General features: G+C 55.6%; 2 protein-coding genes across 15 annotated transcripts in view; one reads left to right on the forward strand and one right to left on the reverse strand.

Moving 5' to 3' along the window:
* ANKRD24 (ankyrin repeat domain 24) overlaps window positions 1-7,294 on the reverse strand; it is a 48,266-nt gene extending 40,972 nt beyond the window's left edge. For 3 of the 8 annotated variants that reach the window (XM_033196818.1, XM_033196815.1, XM_033196813.1), the window contains exons 1-2: window positions 7,014-7,294; window positions 4,126-4,197 (exon numbers count right to left, since the gene is read on the reverse strand). In XM_033196818.1, coding sequence (XP_033052709.1) covers window positions 4,126-4,161 — 36 coding nt within the window. In that variant the 5' untranslated portion in view covers window positions 4,162-4,197; window positions 7,014-7,294. Of the gene's footprint in view, window positions 1-4,125; window positions 4,198-4,347; window positions 4,379-4,682; window positions 4,706-6,071; window positions 6,156-7,013 lie in introns of those variants that run through there. The other 5 variants (XM_033196811.1, XM_033196809.1, XM_033196814.1 and 2 more) reach the window with 3 other exon arrangements.
* A 566-nt stretch (window positions 7,295-7,860) lies between these two features.
* On the forward strand, window positions 7,861-19,667 carry SIRT6 (sirtuin 6). Of its 7 annotated transcripts, none has more exons than XM_033196851.1 (8): window positions 7,861-7,998; window positions 9,561-9,688; window positions 11,239-11,421; window positions 16,003-16,062; window positions 17,503-17,598; window positions 17,680-17,760; window positions 18,625-18,748; window positions 18,831-19,667. In XM_033196851.1, exons 1-8 carry the CDS (start codon window positions 7,933-7,935, stop codon window positions 19,158-19,160), a joined length of 1,068 nt encoding a protein of 355 aa, XP_033052742.1. In that variant the 5' UTR covers window positions 7,861-7,932; the 3' UTR covers window positions 19,161-19,667. The 7 variants fall into 7 exon arrangements, with proteins under 7 accessions (XP_033052742.1, XP_033052746.1, XP_033052745.1 ...); XM_033196855.1 differs by having other exon boundaries at window positions 18,665-18,748; window positions 18,831-18,879; XM_033196852.1 differs by lacking the exon at window positions 7,861-7,998 and adding an exon at window positions 8,122-8,240.
* Window positions 19,668-19,670: the final 3 nt, after the last annotated feature.

Raw genomic sequence — 19,670 nt, forward strand, 5'->3', positions numbered from 1 at the left:
ACCTCAGCCTCCTGAGTCGCCGGGACCACAGGGCACGCCAACACACCTGGCTAATATTTTTATTTTTCACTTTACAGACTGGGTCTTACTGAGTTTCCCAGGTGGGTCTCAAACTCCTGGGCTCAAGTGATCCTCCTGCCTCCACCTCCCAAAGTGCTGGGATTACAGGGGTGAGCCACTGTGCCCAGCCATATATGTGGATTTTTTCTTTTTTTTTCTTTTCTGAGATGGAGTCTCACTCTGTCGCCCAGGCTGGAGTGCAGTGGCGCCATCTCGGCTCATTGCAACCTTTGCTTCCCGGGTTCAAGCAATTCTCCTACCTCAGCCTCCCGAGTAGCTGGGATTACAGGCACACGCCACTATGCCCAGCTAATGTTTGCATTTTTAGTAGAGATGGGGTTTCACCATGTCGGCCAGGCTGGTCTCAAACTCCTGACCTCAGGTGATCCATCCACCTGGGCCTCCCAAAGTGCTGGGATTACAGGCATGAGCCCCCGCGCCCGGCCTCTACATGGATTTTTGACTGTGCGGGGGTGGGGGGTGGGGGGTGGGGGGAGTTGTTGTAATTGTTCAAGGGGCAACTATAATTGAGAAATTGATTCCAAATGGGAAGAAAAATTTTAGGATTACTCCACAGTGAATGAAACTCACCCAATGCCACGTTTTGTAAGCAGTTAATGAGCCGTTTTTCACCTCTTTCGCTCCCGCTGTCTGTCTCCACCTGTTCTCTTTTCAATCAATGCACCCCCCTCCCACCTCCAGGCCAATCATGTTCATAGTAATGCAGCCCTAGGGGAAGGCTTGTGTCTCACTTCCTAGCTGTGTGACCTTGAGCAGGTGTCTTAACCTCTCTGGGCTTCCCTCCCTCATCTATAAAATGAAGATAAGAAAAGCTCCTGCCTCATTACATGGTGGTGAGGATTAAATGAGCTGACACCTGCAAAGCACATCTTATGTTCTCTATCGTGCTCAAAAATCAACAAAAATGAAAATAAAATAAATAAGCCGGCACAGTACTGCACTTCTGTAGTCCCAGCTACTTGAGAGGCTCAGGCAGGAAGATCTCTTGAGCCCAGGATTGAGACCAGCCTGGACAACACAGTGAGACCCCATCTATTAAAAAAAAAAAAAAAAAAACTTAGGGCCAGGCATGTCTGTAATGGCTCATGCCTGTAATGGCAACCTTTTGGGAGGCCGAGGTGGGCGGATCACCCGAGGTCAGGAGTTTGAGACCAGCCTGACCAACATAGTGAAACCCTGTCTCTACTAAAAATACAAAAAAATAGCCAGCCATGGTGGCGGATGCCTGTAGTCTCAGCTATTTGGGAGGCTGAGGCAGGAGAATTGCTTGAACCCAGGAGGCGGAGGTTGCAGTGAGCAGAGATCATGCCACTGCACCCCAGCCTCAGCAACAGTGTGACTCAGTCTCAAAAATAAATAAAATGAACCCAAACAACTGAAGGAAGCCACAGAGGGGTCATGACATGCCCAGAGTTACCCAGGACACCAGGGACAGAGGAAGAATCTGATCTCAGAGCCACCTGATTCTATCCCAGGCTTGGCTGGGTGCAGTGGCTCACGCCTGTAATCCCACCACTTTGGGTAGGAGGTAGGAGGATTGCTTGAGGCCAGGAGTTTAAGACTAGCCTGGGCAACACACCTCTACAAAAAATAAAAATTAGCCCAGTGTGGTGATGCATGCCTGTAGTCTCTGCACTTTGGGAGGCTGAGGCAGGAGGATCGTTTGAGCCCAGGAGTTGGAGGCTGCAGTAGGCTGAGATAGCACCATTGCACTCCAGCCCGGTGACAGAAAGAGACTCTGTCTTAAAAAAAAAAAAAAAAAAAAAAAAAAACTGGACCAGGCGTGGTGGCTTATGCCTGTAATCCCAGCACTTTGGGAGACTAAGGCAGGTGGATGACCTGAGGTCAGGAGTTCAAGACCAGCCTGGCCAACATGGTGAAATCCTGCCTCTACTAAAAATACAAAATTAGCCGGGCATAGTAGTGAGACCCCTACTGGGATGCCTGCATGCATGCCTGCAATCCCAGCTACTCAGGAGGCTGAGGCAAGAGAATCACTTGAACCTGTGAGGTGGAGTTTGCAGTGAGCCGAGATTGAGCCACTGCACTCCAGCCTAGGCGACAAGAGGGAAACTCCGTCTCAAAAATAAAATAAGGCCGGGCGCGGTGGCTCAAGCCTGTAATCCCAGCACTTTGGGAGGCCGAGACGGGCGATCACGAGGTCAGGAGATCGAGACCATCCTGGCTAACACGGTGAAACCCCGTCTCTACTAAAAATACAAACTAGCCGGGTGAGGTGGCGGGCGCCTGTAGTCCCAGCTACTCGGAGGCTGAGGCAGGAGAATGGCGTAAACCCGGGAGGCGGAGCTTGCAGTGAGCTGAGATCCGGCCACTGCAGTCCAGTCCGGGCGACAGAGCGAGACTCCGCCTCAAAAAAAAAAAAAAAAAAAAAAAAAACAAAATAAAATAAAATAAAAAATGAAATCCAGGTTTGTTCCACAGGCCTCTCTTTTTGACTTTGCAAAAATGGCTTTCAAAGATCCTGAGCTCCCACTCACTCACATTCTCTGCTCCTGCCAAAAGAATCTGCCTGTCATGCCCGTGAATCAAGCAGACCTGGTCCAGCCTCCGAATCTGTCCCCACACGGGTCCGTGCCCCGCTCCTCACATGCCTGCCTTCACTTCTCTAAATCCTCCCTATTCTTCCAGGCTCTGCTCCGGCGCTGCCTCCTCCAGGCAGACTCCCTGATTTCTCCAGGTCGCACCGGTTGGGGAGGTTGTATTCCATGATGGGAAAATTAAAGGCTCCAAGTCAAGTTTGCCCACCCAGGCCAGGCACAAAGAGGTGCTCAGGAAGGCTGACTGCCTGTCCCTGGATGTGAGCCCTCCCTGTCATCCTCTCCATCTGTGCCCTGAACTGTCCACCACAGGGACTTGGGGGGCTGAGAGGGAGTGGGGATGACGGAGGAAGAAGCATGTCTTTCCAGGAGTTCATAGCTGAAGACACGGATGAAAGAGAAGATAGCTGGATCTACCTCATGGCCTTTCAACTGGCTGTTCCAGCCACTTGGAATGCAATTCCTGCAAACTCCCTCCCCTACTCTCCTTCCCCTTCTTTTTTTTTTTTTTTATTTTTGAGATTGAGTCTCACTCTGTTGCCCAGGCTGCAGTGCAATGGCACAATCTCGGCTCACTGCAACCTCCACCTCCCGGGCTCAAGCAATTCTCCTGCCTCACCCCACCCTGGGCTCAGAGTAGCTGGGATTACAGGTGCCCGCCACCACACCCAGCTAATATTTGTATTTTTAGTAGAAACAAAGTTTCACCATGTTGGCCAGGCTGGTCTTGAACTCCTGACCTCAAGTGATCTGCCTGCCTCGGTTTCTCAAAGTGCTGGGATTACAGTCATGAGTCACCATGCCCAGCTCTCCCCTTCCCTTTCCAGTCTTTGCTCCAATGTCACCTTCTCTGGGAAGCCTTCCCTGGCCACCCTCTTAAAAACTGCAGCCACCTCCCCTGCCCTGGATGCTTCAATTCCCTTTTCCTGTTTTGTCTGTCTTCGCGACACAAAATACACATTGTCACGTATTTATCTTGTTTCATGTTCATCTCCCGTACTCAGTGGTCGGCTCCACGAGGGCAAGGATTTTTGCCTGCCCTATTCCCTGGCTGATTCCCCGGTGCCTGGAACAGCGCCTGCTATCTAAATATGTGCTGAGTACACACACTCCAAAGCAAAAGATCAAGGTCCACGGGAAAGTGGGTCCTTGGGAAAGCAAGGGGTCACTGTGGCCGGGGAGAGCGAAGATTGGATGGGGAGGTGGTACTGGGGCCAAACTGTGATGAGGAGGGTCTGATAGGTGGCAATGCAGGGAGAAGGTATTCCATGGGGAGCAGACTAGGGCCCGGCAAAGGCCTGGGCTGCAAAGCTTGTACGGGGAGCAGTGGGGAGGTCAGGACCCTAGGGGGCAGCAGAGAGGAAAGGAGAAGAGGTGGGTACTGGAATGAAAGGGATGGTCTTCAGCCAAGCCCCAGGAGACAGAAGCCTGAAGTTCGGTGGGGGGGGGGGGGGCGTGTATCCAGCATCTAGGGCCTCACACTCACCTCTGTCTTCTTAAATCGTGCCCTGAGAGTCTTCATGGTCGGTGCCCTGCGTTTCTCCTCTTCCCAGGCCACCTGAGGAAGGTCAAGGGTGGGGGTAAGGTGAGGGACACCAGTCCTGGTGGGCGGCAGGGTCCCTCGCCTCTCCCTCCTCAAAAGGGCCACTTCCTCCTCCCTGACCAGTCCTGCCCCTAGAGCAAGACACAGACCTGCTGTATCTCCTACCTGCTGTGTGTCCTTTGGCAGGTTACTTGCCCTCTCTGTTTTTTTTGAGACGGAGTCTTGCTCTGTCGCACGGGCTGGAGTGCAGTGGCCGGATCTCAGCTCACTGCAAGCTCCGCCTCCCGGGTTTTACGCCATTCTCGTGCCTCAGCCTCCCGAGTAGCTGGGACTACAGGCGCCCGCCACCTCGCCCGGCTAGGTTTTTTTTTTGTATTTTTAGTAGACACGGGGTTTCACCGTGTTAGCCAGGATGGTCTCGATCTCCTGACCTCATGATCCACCCGTCTCGGCCTCCCAAAGTGCTGGGATTACAGGCTTGAGCCACCGCGCCCGGCGCCCTCTCTGTTTTTATTCCCTTCATCTATAAAACGAGAGAAACGATCCTTTCTTGAGCAACTCATGGTCAGTTTTCAGTATGGTCCCTACATAGAGCCTGGCCAAACATGAGGGGCTCCATAAATGCATCTCACTGGTATTTCCTGTTGTCCAAACAGATCAAGCCTTCTCTGATCTAACTTTTCTCTCTGTGCAGTTATTTCTCCCTAGAATGGTTTCCTTTTTCTTCTCAGAACTCCTACTCATCCTTCAAAATCCAGTTACCAAAATCCCTTGCTCTGATCAGCTTTGCCTCTCGTTCCCAAGCAGAGATCTAACTCCCCAAATTGGGTTCCCGCCTACCCTGGCTGGGTCTCTTCCTCTGCCTCACCCCTGGCTCCATGGGCTGGAAGGGTCTGGGCTGATTCTGTCTTTTGCAGCAGTCGGGGGCTCCCTGGGGACTGAAGCCAGGGCTGAGGGCTCTCAGCATAGAGGCATGTTTGCTAGATAATCAGAGGGAACCTCCATGTGACAGCAATTCATCCATAGTGGGTGGAGGTCTAGGGCGATGGCTGCATGCATGTGTGTGACGTGAGCGTGGGGCACGTGCATGGGTGCCCATCTGTCCACCTGGGCCCGTTCTATGTTCCGCATGTGCAGGCACGGATGTCAGGCAGGATTATCTCGAGGGGGTGTGTTTTTTGAGGGGTGTGACTGTGAGGCCCTATGTCTGAAAGGGATCTCTGTGATGGAGAATCTGTATTTGCCTCTTACCAGGGAGTAGGGGTTGGGATGGCCTCTATCTGTCCACCTACCTACTTGCGAATTCTCCAAGCCACCCTTCTACCCAGTTACCACCTATGCACTCACCTGGGCATCCATTCTCCCACCTAAGCACTGTACACCCACTCACTGGCCACCACCCACAAACTCACCCACCCAATTTGTGTTCTCATGGTTCTTCATCACCCTTTAATCAGGTTTCACCCACACATCCATCCACCCGCCCAAACACCTACCAACTCCCACCATTCATCCATCCACTCATCTGCCCATCCATCCACTTATTCATCCCTTCATCCATCCACCCAACCACCCATCCATCCATCCGCGCATCCATCCATTCATCCATCCATCCATCTGCCCACCCAATCATCCCCCCATCCACCCACCTACCCATCCACTCATCCATCCACTTATCCATCCATCCATCCACCCACCCACCCACCAGTCCATCCATTCATCCACCCATCCATCCATGGATCCATGGATCGATCCATCCATCCAACCATCCATCCATCCATCCATCATCCATCTACCGAACCACCAATCCATCTACTCGCCCCCCAATCCATCCACCCACTCATCCATTCATTTACCCCTCCACCAGTACCCATTCACTCACTACCTACCCTTTCTTCTTCTACCTCTGACTGAAGGAGTCAATCACACCCAAAGCAGGGGGTAATAAGACACCCAACAGAGGAGTTCACAGGCTGCTTGGGAGAAGACAATCCGTGGGCTCGGGGGAGGGAAAAATGCCTGCTAAATTTAGGGAGCTGCTTGCTGGAAGAGGTGATGGTAAATAAGAAGGGCCTCATGGCCGGGTGGGATGTTGAGCACCCGCCTTGGAGGAAGCTAGGCAGGGCACAGGCCGGCAAGTGCGAAGTGCGTGGGTGAAGGAGTGCATGTGTGTGTCAGGGTACCCGGGTAGCTCTGAAGCCTGGCTGGGACCCAGCACAGCTTCTTTCTCCCACACACAAGGGCTCAGGGGCTTGGGACCCTAAGGGGATCCTCCATCCTGGGCCTCTCCCACCTCCTTCCTCCCCTACCTCCTGCAGCTCCAGTGCCCCGAGCTCCCGGCCAAAGTGCCCACTGCCGGCTCCGGTTACCCACTCCCAGCTGGGCCACGAGCAGCTCCAGCTGCTCCACTCTGACACCTGATCGGCTCTGAGCGGGCGGCCGCCCCAGGGGGCCGAGGATGAGCCGAGGGAGGAGACAGGCTGGCAGCGGACTGCCTGTTGGCCAACTGGCTCTGGCGGGAAGACACCCACGATCTTCCCTGTCATCACTGGACTGATTTCAGTTTCTGGAAGGAGCCATGCTCTTCCTCTCTTCTCAGCCTTTGCACTTGCTGTTCCCCTGACCAGGAACATTCTTTCTGTACTTCATGTCACCCCCCAACCGGCTCTATCTGGCTCATGCACTCTTTAGATCTTTGCTACAACATCTCCTCCTCCAGGAAGCCCTCCCGGATGCCCGCAGCCTGGGTCAGGTGCCTCCTGTGAGCCCCCTCATTGCCCTGTGCTCTCTTTGTCACCCATTGCACCCCAACCACACCATGTCACCATTACCTGGTCACATGTTTGTGTCCACCCCCAGCCACCAGGGCATAGATGGTACCACCTTTGTTCAAAGTAGGTACTCGACACACGATTCTTAAATGAGTCCTCCAGGCCACCAGCCCCATTGACCTTGAGCAGGACCTGTCCTGCAGAACGCAGAACCTCCAGTTGGATGATAGTCAAATAACCTGGCCAGGCGCAGTGGCTCAGGCCTGTAATCCCAGCACTTTAGGAGGCCGAGGCCGGCGGATCACCTGAGGTCAGGAGTTCGGGACCAGCCTGACTAACATGGTGAAACTCCGTCTCTACTAAAAAATACAAAAATTTGCTGGGCGTGGTGGCGGGCGCCTGTAATCCCAGCTACTAGGGAGGCTGAGGCAGGAGAATCGCTTGAACCCGAGAGGCGGAGGTTGCAGTGAACCGAAATCGCTCCACTGCACTCCAGCCTGGGCCACAAAGCGAAGCTCCGCCTCACAAAAAAAAAAAAACCAAAAACCAAAAAAAAAGATACTCTGATAACTCTGAGTGCCATTCAAAATCCTTGGACTGGGGTCCCTGCTGTCCGGCTCTGTCCTTAGGGAATTTACTAATCCGTAAAAGGGGTTGTGGGGGCACCGATAGCCTGTGTCCCTCATTTTAGAGGTGACTGGAGAACTGTCACGTAGGTGGCCGCCCCAATTTCCCGCCCGTGTCACAGGGCAGCCTCTTCCCAAGCCTTTGCGGACGCCTGCATGCAAAGAGGCAGTCTTCCTTCCGACAGTAATTAATATGGCGCCTGCGGCGTCAGCACGAGGCGCATGCGCCTTGCCGTGGGAGGCCGGGTGCGCAGGACGGGAACGTGGTTCCTCCTTCTTCCCCGCCCCGCCCCGCTTCCGGCGGAAGCGGCCTCAACAAGGGAAACTTTATTGTTCCCTTGCGGCAGGCGAGGATGTCGGTGAATTATGCGGCGGGGCTGTCGCCGTACGCGGACAAGGGCAAGTGCGGCCTCCCTGAGGTGAGCGCGTCCGAGGGCCCCGAGCTTCGCGCCCCGGGGCCGCGGGGCATTGTGGGAATATCAGGAGGCACTGAGGCTAGACCATGGGAGGGACTTCCCAGTGAGGAAGGGGCGGGAAGTGACGCCCCTGCGCGCCCGGGGACGCGAACACGCCCAACTCTGTGGCCACCCTGTCGGGGCTGATGGGGGAGAGAGTGGATGTAGTTCCAGGAGGAGGGGACGACAGGCGCAAAGGCAGGGAGGTGGGAATAAACACATTTGGAGAACGATTAGGCCTGGGAGGTTTCCAGAGTCGGGCCAGGACGGGGCTCAAATGCCAGGCTGAGGAGTTGGTACTTTATCCTGAGGGTAATGGGGAAGGGTTTTGCCCTGGTGAGGGGCCTGGACACAATGTGCCAGAAAGATCCCTCCAGCCACTCGGAGGGGAAGTGGAGGGATCGGCTGCCCCCTCCGCGCACTGTGGTACTTTGGGGAAGTCGTCTGCCTTCTGGGTCTCCATCTCCATCGTTTCTGCAAAGGAGGGGAAGATGGCCCCATTCCATAAAGGCTGGCCCATGCATTCTGTATCATGCATTTAATGAGCGCCGATGGTGTGCCCCCGTCCAGAAGCCCCACTCTTCATGCTGCTATTAGTCACTTTATTATTATTATTATTTTTTTTTTTTTTTTTTTATTATTATTATTATTATTGAGATGGAGTTTCTGTGTCGCCCAGGCTAGAGTGCAGTGGCACGATCTCGGCTCACTGCAACCTCCGCCTCCCAGGTTCAAGTGATTCTCCTGCCTCAGCCTCCTCGGTAGAGTAGATGAGATTACAGGCGCCTGCCACCACACCCAGCTAATTTGTGTGTTTTTAGTAGAGGCGAGGTTTCACCCTGTTGGCCAGTCTGGTCTCGAACTCTTGACCTCAAGTGATCCACCCACCTTGGCCTCCCAAAGTGCTGGGATTACAGGCGTGAGCCACCACGCCCGGCCTGTTAGTCACTTTACCAACATTTATGGAGTACCTACCGTGGGTCAGGCACTTTCTAGGTACTAGGACCACAGCCAGGAACAAGACAGATTAAAAACCCCTCTTTCTAGTAAGAGAGACTGACTAGGGGTTGCATGGAAACCAGGTGGCCCAGGGGAGCGTCACTGTCACTGAAGTGGCATCTGAGCCACAAGTTACAGGAGGTGAGGGAGGGAGCCATGTGGGTATCTGGGGGAAGAGCATTCAACGATGTGGCCTTACGCAGGACTGTGCCTGGTGTGATGGAGGAACAGGGAGGAGATCTGTGTGGCTGGAGCAGAGTGAGGCGGGGAGAGGGAGGAGAAGAGGGCAGGGAGGGGGCAGGGGAGGTAGTGCAGGGCCTGGTGGGCTGTGGGGAGGGCTAGGGCTTTGACAAGGCAAGTGGGAGTCATGGAAGGTTGTAGGCAGAGGAGGGGCATGAGGACAAGCTGCCTTTTCCAATCCGTTTTCCTCCCTCAGGCAAGACAGGGACAGCTTAGCCTGTGGCTTGTGTGTGGCCTTGCCACTCGGGGAACTGTTTTGACCCCTCCGTCTGCTCTCTCCCCCACAGATCTTCGACCCCCCGGAGGAGCTGGAGCGGAAGGTGTGGGAGCTGGCGAGGCTGGTCTGGCAGTCTTCCAATGTGGTGTTCCACACGGGTGCTGGTATCAGCACTGCCTCTGGCATTCCCGACTTCAGGTCTGTGAGTGTGCAGGGGAATTCGAGGCCAGGCCCACCAGGCTGCCAGGGGCTTCCCTGCGAGCCACACACATCTGGGAATTAGAACCCATCCATCTGCTTTTCTCCTGGATGTGTCCTGGGTACTGGGGAGGGGGAACACCCCTCCCTATAAGATGTGTCCCTTGGCTGGGCGTGGGGGATCACAAGGTCAGGAGTTCCAGACCAGCCTGGCCAATATGGTGAATCCCCGTGTCTACTAAGAATACAAAAATTAGCCAGGTGTGGTGGCACACATCTGTAGTCCCAGCTACTTGGGAGGCTGAGGCAGGAGAATCTCTTGAACCTGGGAGGTGGAGGCAATGAGTCGAGATCACATCACTGCACTCCAGCCTGGGCGACAGAGTGAGGCTCCGTCTAAAAACAAACAAACAAAACAAAACAAAGATGTGTCCCTGTCACAACCAGCATTCCACTCACCCCACTGGCCAGAACACGGTTGCCTGATCACATCTGGCTGCAAGGAATGCTGGGAAATGTAGTCTTTCACATTTGCAAGTGTAGCCAGGCGTGGTGGTGGGCACCTGTAATCCCAACTGCTTGGGAGGCTGAGGCAGGAGAATCGCTTGAACCCGGGAGGCGGAGGTCGCAGTTAGCCAAGATCGTGCCATTGCACTCCAGCCTGGGTGACAGAGCCAGACTCCATCTCAAAAAAAAAAAAAAAAAAGAATTCCAAGGTGTGAATTTCTCCTCCTTCTCCTCTTCCATAACCTGCTGTGGCTCCCCATTGCCAGGCAGTGTAGAATTTTGAATACCTTGTGCTGGAAGCTAAAGCCCTTCCTGCCCTAGCCCTGAATCACCTCTCCAACTTCAGCCCCTCCTGCTCCTGCTGCAGCCCCAAAACACTTGCATTTCCCAGCTCTTCCCAGCACCAGGCCTTTGTTTACCCCCTCTGTCTGATCTTCCCTCTCACCCTTCAAGAAACTGCTCAGCCTCCTCCAGGAAGCCCAGTCAAGCCTGGACCAAAAGAGATAACCTGGGCCTGGGGAAGCCCAGGGCACCCACCACCTCCACTGGGCTTCCCCAGCTTCCCCAGGCCCGGGTACCTCCTCTGGTCCAGGCTTGACTCTTGGGGCCAGAGGGTCTGTGTCCACATATCTCCCCCAAGATCAAGGGCTTCTGGAGGGCAGGGCTTGGGTCCATGTGGGCATCATCCCGGCTCATTGAGGCAGCAGTGTTGGTTGAATAGAATAAGTCATTTTTGCCTTGGTGTGAATTCATCTGTCTCTCTGCCTCTCCCTCTCACTTTCTCTCTCCAATTCTGTCTCTGACTTGCTTTCTTTGTCTTTAACTCTTTATCTCTCTGTCTGTGTCTTGTTCTATCCCCCTCTCTGTGTTCTTCCGACTCACTCTCTATTTCTCTCTTTCTGATTCCCTCTCTCTGTCTCGCTGTCTCTCTCTGTCGCCTGATTTTCTGTCTCTCCAACTTTCTCTCTATGCCTCTCTGATGCTCCCTGTCTCTTTTTCTGTTCCCCTCTCCTTGTCCATCTCTCCCGGCCTGCCACCTTCAGGGGTCCCCACGGAGTCTGGACCATGGAGGAGCGAGGCCTGGCCCCCAAGTTCGACACCACCTTTGAGAACGCACGGCCCACGCAGACCCACATGGCGCTGGTGCAGCTGGAACGCGTGGGCCTCCTCCGCTTCCTGGTCAGCCAGAACGTGGACGGGCTCCATGTGCGCTCAGGCTTCCCCAGGTAACACCCGGGCCCCGCCCCCCAGGAAAGCACCTGGGGCCCCACAAACCATGTTTGCGTTGTTAGGGGAAAGTCCCCTTTTCCTGGTTCTGTAAGATTCTAGCCCTGAGCTCTCTGGATCTTTCTTGGCCCAGTGTGTGGAGATTTCTGAGCCCCATGGCTCAGAGCTGTCCCCGCCGGGGCCAGAGGCAGAATTTCCCTTGGGATGGGGCCGAGTAGAGCAGAGCTGTCAGGGTCTAGAAGTTGCAGTTTGTTGTTGTTGTTGTTGTTGTTGTTGTTTTTGAGACCATGTTTCGCTCTTGTTGCCCAGGCTGGAGTGCAATGGCGTAATCTCGGCTCAGCCTCCCGGGTTCAAGCTATTCTCCTGCCTCAGCCTCCTGAGTAGCTGGGATTACAAGGCAGGTGCCACCGCACCCAGCTAATTTTGTATTTTTAGTAGAGACGGGGTTTCTTTTTTGTTTTTTTTTTTTGAGACGGAGTCTCGCTCTGTCGCCCAGGCTGCAGTGCAGTGGCGCCATCTCCACTGACTGCAAGCTCTGCCTCCCGGGTTCACACCATTTTCCTGCCTCAGCCTCCCAAGTAGCTGGGACTACAGGTGCCCGCCACCTCGCCCGGCTAGGTTTTTTTTTGTATTTTTTAGTAGAGACGGGCTTTCACTGTGTTAGCCAGGATGGTCTCGATCTCCTGACTTCGTGATCCGCCCACCTTGGCCTCCCAAAGTGCTGAGATTATAGGCTTGAGCCACTGCGCCCGGCCAGAGACGGGGTTTCTCCATGTTGGTCAGGCTGGTCTTGAACTCCTGACGTCAGGTGATCCACCTGCCACAGCCTCCCAAAGTGCTGGGATTACAGGCGTGAGCCATCGCGCCCGGCCTGTTGTGTTTTTAATTTCCATCTTTATTAATCTGACACTAAACGTGTCTGACAGTGAAGTGAACCTGTGCTCTGGGGCAGGCTGATTTCCTAATAGAGGTGTGGCCCTCCCCTGCCCCTCTTTGCCGGGTCTCACCCCTGAAGCAGCCGGTGACAGCCAGGTCAGTTGTTGAGACAAGGAGCTGGGCACCCAGCGGTAAGGGGTGAGGAAGAGATTTTTCTCTGCTTATAAAAGCAAAGGAGAGGCTCGGCATGGTGTCTCACATCTGTAATTCCAGCGCTTTGGGTGGCCAAGGAGGGTGGATCATGAGGTCAAGAGTTCGAGACCAGCCTGGCCAACACAGTGAAACCCCATCTCTACCAAGAATGCAAAAATTAGCTGGGCGTGGTGGCTCACGCCTGTAATCTCAGCTACTCAGGAGGCTGAGTCAGGAGAATCTCTTGAACCCGGGAGGCAGAGGTTGCAGTGAGCCGAGATGGTGCCACTGCACTCCAGCTTGGGCGACAGAGCAAGACTCTGCTTCAGAAAAAAAAGCAAAGGAGGGCTGAGTATGGTGACTTGTGCCTGTAATCCCAGTACTTTGGGAGGCCGAGGTGGGTGGATCACAAGGTCAGGAGATCAAGACCATCCTGGCCACATGGTGAAACCCCATCTGTACTAAAAATAGAAAAATTAGGCCAGGCACAGTGGCTCATGCCTGTAATCCCAGCACTTTGGGAGGCTGAGGTGGGCAGATCTTTTTTTTTTTTTTTTTTTTTTTGAGGCGGAGTCTCGCTCTGTCACCCAGGCTGGAGTGCAGTGGCCGGATCTCAGCTCACTGCAAGCTCCGCCTCCCGGGTTTACGCCATTCTCCTGCCTCAGCCTCCCGAGTAGCTGGGACTACAGGCGCCCGCCACCTCGCCCGGCTAGTTTTTGTATTTTTAGTAGAGACGGGGTTTCACCGTGTTAGCCAGGATGGTCTCGATCTCCTGACCTCGTGATCCGCCCGTCTCGGCCTCCCAAAGTGCTGGGATTACAGGCTTGAGCCACCGCGCCCGGCCTCTTTTTTTTTTTTTTTTTTTGAGACGGAGTCTCGCTCTGTCGCCCAGGCTGGAGTGCAGTGGCCGGATCTCAGCTCACTGCAAGCTCCGCCTCCCGGGTTTACGCCATTCTCCTGGCTCAGCCTCCTGAGTAGCTGGGACTACAGGCGCCCGCCACTGTGCCCGGCTAGTTTTTTTGTATTTTTTAGTAGAGACGGGGTTTCACTATGTAAGCCAGGATGGTCTCGATCTCCCGACCTCGTGATCCGCCCATCTCGGCCTCCCAAAGTGCTGGGATTACAGGCGTGAGCCACCGTGCCCAGCCTTGAGGCAGGCAGATCACGAGGTCAGGAGATAAAGACCATCCTGGCTGAAACGGTGAAACCCCCTTTCTACTAAAAATACAAAAAATTAGCCAGTCCATCTCAACAAAAAGAAAAATTAGCCAGGCATGGTGGCGGGTGCCAGTAGTCCCAGCTACTCAGGAGGCTGAGGCAGGAGAATTGCTTGAACCCAGGAGGCGGAGGTTGCAGTGAGCCAAGATGGCGCCACTGCACTCCAGCCTGGGCAACAGAGCGAGACTCCATCTCAAAAATAAAAATAAAAAGAAAGAAAAAAAAAAAGAAAAATTAGCCAGACGTGGTAGCTTATGCCTGTAGTCCCAGCTACTCGGGAGGGTGAGGCAGGAGACTTGCTTGAACCCGGGAGGTGGAGGTTGTAGTGAGCCAAGATCGCGCCACTGCACTCCAGCCAGGGCGACAGAGTAAAATTCTGTCTCGGAAAAAAAAAAAACAGTAAAGGAGGACTGGGTGCAGTGGCTCACGCCTGTCATCCCAGCACTTGGGTAGGGTGAGGTGGCCGGATCACCTGAGGTCGGGAGTTCAAGACCAGCCTGACCAACATGGAGAAACCCTGTCTCTACTAAAAATACAAAATTAGCCAGGTGTGGTGGCGCATGCCTGTAGTCCCAGCTACCGGGGAGGCTGAGGCAGGAGACGCGCTTTAACCCCAGAGGCAGAGGTTGTGGTGAGCCAAGATTGTGCCATTGAGGTTGCGGTGAGCTGTGATCACACCATTGCACTCCAACGTGGGCAACAAGAGCAAAACTCCATCTCTAAATAAATAAATAATGCCAGGTGCAGCGGCTCACGCCTGTAATCCCAGCACTTTGGGAAGCCAAGGCAGGCGGATCATGAGGTCAGGAGATTGAGACCATCCTGGCCAACCTGGTGAAACCCCATCTCTACTAAAAAAAAATATAAAAAATGAGCTGGGCATGGTGGCGGGCGCCTGTAGTCCCAGCTACTCGGGAGGCTGAGGCAGGAGAGTGGCGTGAACCTGGGAGGCGGAGCTCGCAGTGAGCTGAGATCGCACCACAGCACTCCAGCCTGGGCGACAGAGTGAGACTCTGTCCCAAAAATAAAATAAAAAGAAAGAAAAAAAAAAAGAAAAATTAGCCAGACGTGGTAGCTTATGCCTGTAGTCCCAGCTACTCGGGAGGGTGAGGCAGGAGACTTGCTTGAACCCGGGAGGTGGAGGTTGTAGTGAGCCAAGATCGCGCCACTGCACTCCAGCCAGGGCGACAGAGTAAAATTCTGTCTCGGAAAAAAAAAAAACAGTAAAGGAGGACTGGGTGCAGTGGCTCACGCCTGTCATCCCAGCACTTGGGTAGGGTGAGGTGGCCGGATCACCTGAGGTCGGGAGTTCAAGACCAGCCTGACCAACATGGAGAAACCCTGTCTCTACTAAAAATACAAAATTAGCCAGGTGTGGTGGCGCATGCCTGTAGTCCCAGCTACCGGGGAGGCTGAGGCAGGAGACGCGCTTTAACCCCAGAGGCAGAGGTTGTGGTGAGCCAAGATTGTGCCATTGAGGTTGCGGTGAGCTGTGATCACACCATTGCACTCCAACGTGGGCAACAAGAGCAAAACTCCATCTCTAAATAAATAAATAATGCCAGGTGCGGTGGCTCACGCCTGTAATCCCAGCACTTTGGGAAGCCAAGGCAGGCGGATCATGAGGTCAGGAGATTGAGACCATCCTGGCCAACATGGTGAAACCCCATCTCTACTAAAAAAAAATATAAAAAATGAGCTGGGCATGGTGGCGGGCGCCTGTAGTCCCAGCTACTCGGGAGGCTGAGGCAGGAGAGTGGCGTGAACCTGGGAGGCGGAGCTCGCAGTGAGCTGAGATCGCACCACAGCACTCCAGCCTGGGCGACAGAGTGAGACTCTGTCCCAAAAAATAAAATAAAATAAAATAAAATAAATGAATAAAGTGAAGCTGGGATTGGACCTCATGCTTCAGGGCCACGCATTGCCTCGGTGTCTTCCATTATAAACTGGGAATTGGAATTCCTGTGCTTCTGACCTGGTGACATCAAGAGGTTCCCATATGCTGTCGGACGGGATGGGCATTTTCTGAGTGGAAAGGGCTTCCTGTTATCTAAGGTGGGTTCAGCCGCAGGGGTTAATGATTCCTTGGGCTCAGAGAGGTTCGGCCACTTGCCCAGAGACACATAGCAGATGAGTGGTGGAGCCAGGAGCTAGAAGAGCCAGAAAGGAGTTGATCAACGTTGTGGGAGAGGAGTCCGGGAAGCCTTCCTGGAGTAGAGGGGCTTAGCACCAGCCCCAAAGCCTGGGCATCCAGGGAGCCCTTCGCACCATTGAGCCTCTTCCTTCTCCCACAGGGACAAATTGGCAGAGCTTCATGGGAACATGTTCGTGGAAGAATGTGCCAAGTGTAAGACGTGAGTGTCACCTGGGTGCAGGGGCAGAGGCTCTGCCAGGCTTCCCCCAGGCGGGTGCACGGTGTGAGCCTTGCAGCCGCCATCCCTCCCTCAGGGCGGGCTCTGCCAGAGGGGTTGGGGGTCGAATCTGTTGTCCCAGAGACCCAGAGGATGTGGGGGGACTGGGATATGGCCCTCCTGGAGGGATCTGGGGGGCATGCCTTCCTCCTGGATGGATCTGGGGGTCATGCCTTCCTCCTGGAGGGATCTGGGGGGCATGCCTCCTTCCTGGAGGGATCTGGGGGTCATGCCTTCCTCCTGGAGGGATCTGGGGGGCATGCCTCCTTCCTGGAGGGATCTGGGGGCCATGCCTCCTTCCTGGAGGGATCTGGGGGCCATGCCACCTTCCTGGAGGGATCTGGGGGTCACGCCTCCCTCCTGGAGGGATCTGGGGGCCATGCCTCCCTCCTGGGGTGATCTGAGGGTCATGCCTTCTTCCTGGAGGGATCTGAGGGGCATGTCTGCCTCCTAGAGGGATTTGGGGGTCATGCCTCCCTTCTTGGGGGGTACATCCGTGTCCTGGCACTGCCATAGCAACCTGCCGCAGATAAGCAGCCTAGAGCAATAGAAATTTGCGACAGTTCTGGGGGCCAGAAGTCCAAAATCCAGGTGTCTGCAGGGCCATGCTCCTCTGCAACCTGTAGTGGAGGATTTTTCCTGCCTTTTCCTGGCTGCTGATGGCAGCCAGCCACCCTTGGTGGTCCTGGACCTATAGCTCCGGGGGCCTTCTTATCTCTGTGTTTCTCCTTGTTTTGGAGACAGAGTCTTGCTCTGTCACCCAGGCTGGAGTGCAGTGGCGCAATCTCGGCTCACTGCAACCTCCAGCTCCCGGGTTCAAGCAATTCTTCTGCCTCAGCCTCCTGAGTAACTGGGACTACAGGTGCCCGCCACCACACCAGGCTAATTTTTGTATTTTTAGTAGAGATGGGATTGCACCATATTGGCCAGGCTGGTGCTGAACTTCTGACCTCATGATCCACCTGCCTCGGCCTCCCAAAGTGCTGGGATGACAGGCATGAGCCACTGCGCCTGTCCCAGTATAACGATTAAAGTCAGGAAAAGTAAAGTGGACATCGCCTTCTCTAATCCTGAATCCAGACTCGGCCTGTTGTCCCCATGCTCCAGTGGTTCCTGTTTCTCCTGGTCTGGGATCCCATGCAGGGTCCTGTCTCTCGAGCTTTGTCTGGGACAGTTTCCTGCTTTGTTTTCTGTGCTGTGGGCACCGAGCAGCATCCTGGCCTGTTATTCATGGAAGGCTCCTCGTTCGTGTTGCTGGGTGCTGGTTCTGGTGACCTGTCCACCCCCCACCTTCCTGGGAGAACGTCGCCCTAGAAACAGTGCGAGAGTCACCCCCCACGGGGGCTGACCCAGCCCCATCCTCCCCCTTCCTCCCCGACGCAGGCAATACGTCCGGGACACAGTCGTGGGCACCATGGGCCTGAAGGCCACGGGCCGGCTCTGCACCGTGGCTAAGGCAAGGGGGCTGCGGGCCTGCAGGTGAGCCACCCCCACCCATGCCCTGGGCTCCAGGGGAGGCTGCGAGGCCCCTGTGAACTCTCCTCGGCTTCCTCATTGCAGGGGGGAGCTGAGGGACACCATCCTAGACTGGGAGGACTCCCTGCCCGACCGGGACCTGGCACTTGCCGATGAGGCCAGCAGGTCTGACCCCCACCCAGGGAGCCCATGGTGGGGTGGGCCAGAGCGACGGCAGAAACACAGCCAGCTCCAGCATGGGGCAGTGGCTCTGGCTCAGAGGCAGGGGAGGCTACCTGGAGGAGGTGGGCCAGGCCAGGGGCTGCGTGCGCGCATACACACACGTACTCCTCGCCCCATGGCTCTGGGTGGGTGCTGCACAAGGAAACCAAGGCTTCGGCCAGGTGTCTCCTCTATCCAGTGCTGCCCAGCGGGGAGGTGCCTGAGCCAGGGTCCCACCCTAGGCGTCCAAGCTCTTAGCACACTGTGATGCTCCTTAGAAGTGTCTAAGGGCAGGCCGGGCGCGGTGGCTCAAGCCTGTAATCCCAGCACTTTGGGAGGCCGAGACGGGCGGATCACGAGGTCAGGAGATCGAGACCATCCTGGCTAATACAGTGAAACTCTATCTCTACTTAAAAATACAAAAAACTAGCCGGGCGACGAGGCGGGCGCCTGTAATCCCAGCTACTCGGAGGCTGAGGCAGGAGAATGGCGTAAACCCGGGAGGCGGAGCTTGCAGTGAGCTGAGATCCGGCCACTGCACTCCAGCCTGGGTGGCAGAGCAAGACTCCGTCTCAAAAAAAAAAAAAAAAAAAAAAAAAAAAAAAGAAGTGTCTAAGGGCCCGCTGTCCAGATCAATGACCCTGCCAGTGGACAGCAGAGGAGGGCGGGGTGGGATCCCAAAGGCTGATTCGGGAGTGGGGCCGGCCTTGACCGCCCCAGTGAGCACAGATGACCTAGGTGTGAGCCAGACCCCAGGGCTGGCTCAAGATGTTGGCAGGAGCGGGGCTGGGGAAGGGATCAGGCTAAGCCCACACTCCCTGGCCCCAGGAACGCCGACCTGTCCATCACGCTGGGAACATCACTGCAGATCCGACCCAGCGGGAACCTGCCGCTGGCTACCAAGCGCCGGGGGGGCCGCCTGGTCATCGTCAACCTGCAGCCCACCAAGCATGTAGGTGTCTGAGCCCACCCCTGCCCAGGGCCACCGTGCATCCTCTGTCCCCCATGCCTGACCCGTCCTGCTCCCCCGGCAGGACCGCCATGCTGACCTCCGCATCCACGGCTACGTCGACGAGGTCATGACCCGGCTCATGAAGCACCTGGGGCTGGAGATCCCCACCTGGGACGGCCCCCGCGTGCTGGAGAGGGCGCTGCCGCCCCTGCCCCGCCCGCCTACCCCCAAGCTGGAGCCCAAGGAGGAATCACCCATCCGGATCAACGGCTCTATCCCTGCCGGTCCCAAGCAGGAGCCCTGCGCCCAGCACAACGGCTCAGAGCCCGCCAGCCCCAAACGGGAGCGGCCCACCAGCCCTGCCCCCAACAGACCCCCCAAAAGGGTGAAGGCCGAGGCGGTCCCCAGCTGACCAGGGTGCTTGGGGAGGGTGGGGCTTTTTGTAGCAACTGTGGATTCTTTTCCTCTCGTGGTCTCACTTTGTTACTTGTTTCTGTCCCCGGGAGCCTGAGGGCTCTGAGAGCTGTGCTGCAGGCCAGGGGTTGCACCTGCCCTCCATGGTCTCTCCCTGGGCTCTGGGGGCCTTTGGTGGGGTTTGGGGAAGAAGCCACACCCCAGAGCTAACAGCTGAGCCCCCGCCACACCCCATCCTCTGACTTGGAGTGTTGTCCAGAGGTGCGGCTGGGCCCTCCCAGGGCTCCAGTTTAAACAGGAGTGAACTCCCTCTGCCCCCAGGGCCTCCCCTCTGGGCCCCCACACCCCACCCTACCCCTCCTCCATGGACCCTGCAGGAGGGGAGACCCACCTGGAAGTGGGGGACGCAGTAGAGGCTTTGCACTACCTTCGGGGCTGGAGGGAGACGTGGGTCCACCAGGCTTCTGGAAGAGTCCTCAATGCAATAAAAAATTTCCTTCTTGCATCT

Source organism: Trachypithecus francoisi, unplaced genomic scaffold (assembly GCF_009764315.1).
Source record: "Trachypithecus francoisi isolate TF-2019V2 unplaced genomic scaffold, Tfra_2.0 Lachesis_group5, whole genome shotgun sequence".
Lineage (NCBI taxonomy): Eukaryota > Metazoa > Chordata > Mammalia > Primates > Cercopithecidae > Trachypithecus > Trachypithecus francoisi.

What these genes read in the sequence shown, in the direction of transcription:
- SIRT6 (XM_033196850.1), top strand. Translation starts at nt 9,106, where the DNA reads ATGGAAACCAGGTGGCCCAGGGGAGCGTCACTGTCACTGAAGTGGCAT. An exon ending in TCTGGCATTCCCGACTTCAG is followed by an intron (nt 9,689 to 11,238) that starts GTCTGTGAGTGT and finishes TGCCACCTTCAG; the next exon opens with GGGTCCCCACGGAGTCTGGA. An exon ending in AGGGGGCTGCGGGCCTGCAG is followed by an intron (nt 17,599 to 17,679) that starts GTGAGCCACCCC and finishes TCCTCATTGCAG; the next exon opens with GGGGGAGCTGAGGGACACCA.